The sequence below is a fragment of the Mandrillus leucophaeus genome, unplaced genomic scaffold (assembly GCF_000951045.1).
Source record: "Mandrillus leucophaeus isolate KB7577 unplaced genomic scaffold, Mleu.le_1.0 Scaffold53, whole genome shotgun sequence".
NCBI classification, from domain to species: domain Eukaryota; kingdom Metazoa; phylum Chordata; class Mammalia; order Primates; family Cercopithecidae; genus Mandrillus; species Mandrillus leucophaeus.
The window spans coordinates 2,751,313-2,752,809 of NW_012105697.1; the positions used below are offsets into that span (position 1 = coordinate 2,751,313).

General features: G+C 34.1%; 1 protein-coding gene across 1 annotated transcript in view; it reads left to right on the plus strand.

Annotated features, from left to right (window-relative positions):
• The first annotated feature begins 800 nt into the window (after positions 1–800).
• ZNF471 (zinc finger protein 471) overlaps positions 801–1,497 on the plus strand; it is a 9,825-nt gene continuing 9,128 nt past the window's right edge. The window contains exon 1 of the mRNA XM_011997038.1: positions 801–930. Coding sequence (XP_011852428.1) covers positions 861–930 — 70 coding nt within the window. The 5' untranslated portion in view covers positions 801–860. The remainder of the gene's footprint in view (positions 931–1,497) is intronic.

The following is a 1,497-nucleotide window of genomic DNA, read 5'->3' on the forward strand; positions in this document are numbered from 1 at the left end:
CCCTACATTGAATATCTGCTTAAAATTTGCTTTTAAACACTAATCTTTAGAACAAAGACATGATACAGAGATTACTGTTTAAAGCAAATTAAAATGTTGTGCTCCTAACCTTGTCTTTATTTAGTTATATTTTTGATAACTTTGCAAATCAGGCACTAAGATTAAGAAGATATTCATTTTCAATGGAAATAAATCTGAAGGTGAAAAATGCCCACAATAACTTTTAAAATTTCTTACAACCTGCTGGTGATTATAACTGGTCATTAATTTTTCTCTAAGAACATTTAAAAGTTATAACTTCAATTTCATTTTGTTCTGCAACTGTGGGTTCTACCAACCGTTGGTGGAAAACACAGTATTCACTGATGCAGACATAAGAAAATTGCATTCTTAAACATGTTTTTATTATTTAAGAAAAAAAAAATCAGCCACATTAGTTCAATGCCTTTCTCCTATCCCTGCCAATAAAACTTGGATCCCATGGAGAATCATTTAAAAAATATCAATTTAGATATTCCTGTTATGCTTTTGAAGATTCAACACAGGTATGTGTTCTTCCTTGAAGCCCTCTTCACTGCCTTGTAGTTATGCACGCACATTTCCCTATGTTCGGAATTGGTTGGCACCATTGTACCCAATGCAGTTAAACACTTCCATAAGTACTATTTTGACTTGGATCTTCATATTTATGTTTTTTCTCTTCTATGAGTTATTTCTCACATAAAGTAGAGACATCTTGGATCAACTCAGAGTTATCTTTGGACATGAGTATTGGTCGGTTAAGAATATATTTATCACTTCAGGACTTAGTGACATTCAAGGATGTGGCAATAGATTTTTCCCAGGAAGAATGGCAATGGATGAACCCTGCTCAGAAGCATTTATACAGGAGTATGATGTTGGAGAACTATCAGAGCCTGGTATCACTTGGTGAGGATCTTTTCCCTCCTGCATAATCTACCTTTAAGGAACTTTTATGTTTTTATATATTATGAAATTTGTTTTTGTTATATGTAGGTCAGAATGGAATCTGGGAATGGATCTGAGAAACAGAGGATATTGAGGGACTGAAGAAAACTTGAGATTTAGAGTTAGTGAATTTGGTGAATATCAGATATTCCATGCGTACACCCTTAAGGCAATTGGGAACACAGGACACAATGTGAATCTCACCAGTCTCCTGGGTTTCCTTGTTCTCTCTCTCCTACAGAATTATTATCACCACTAGACAACAACAAGGTTCACAAAGAATATATAGCTAGATTACTATAAATTCAGAATATCACTTTTAAAATCTGTATCTTTATATTAACTTGTGATAAGTAACAAACTGAAGACACAAACTGAAAATGGCTTCAGATTGCTTACAGTTAGGGAAATTCATATGGCCTTTTCTTCTAAGCACTGGGGCCACCTCATTGGCTAAATTAGCTTTCTGTTCTCTAGAAGCCCTTTTGATTATGCTTGTGGTTCATTGAGCTTCTTGAAACTAAATTT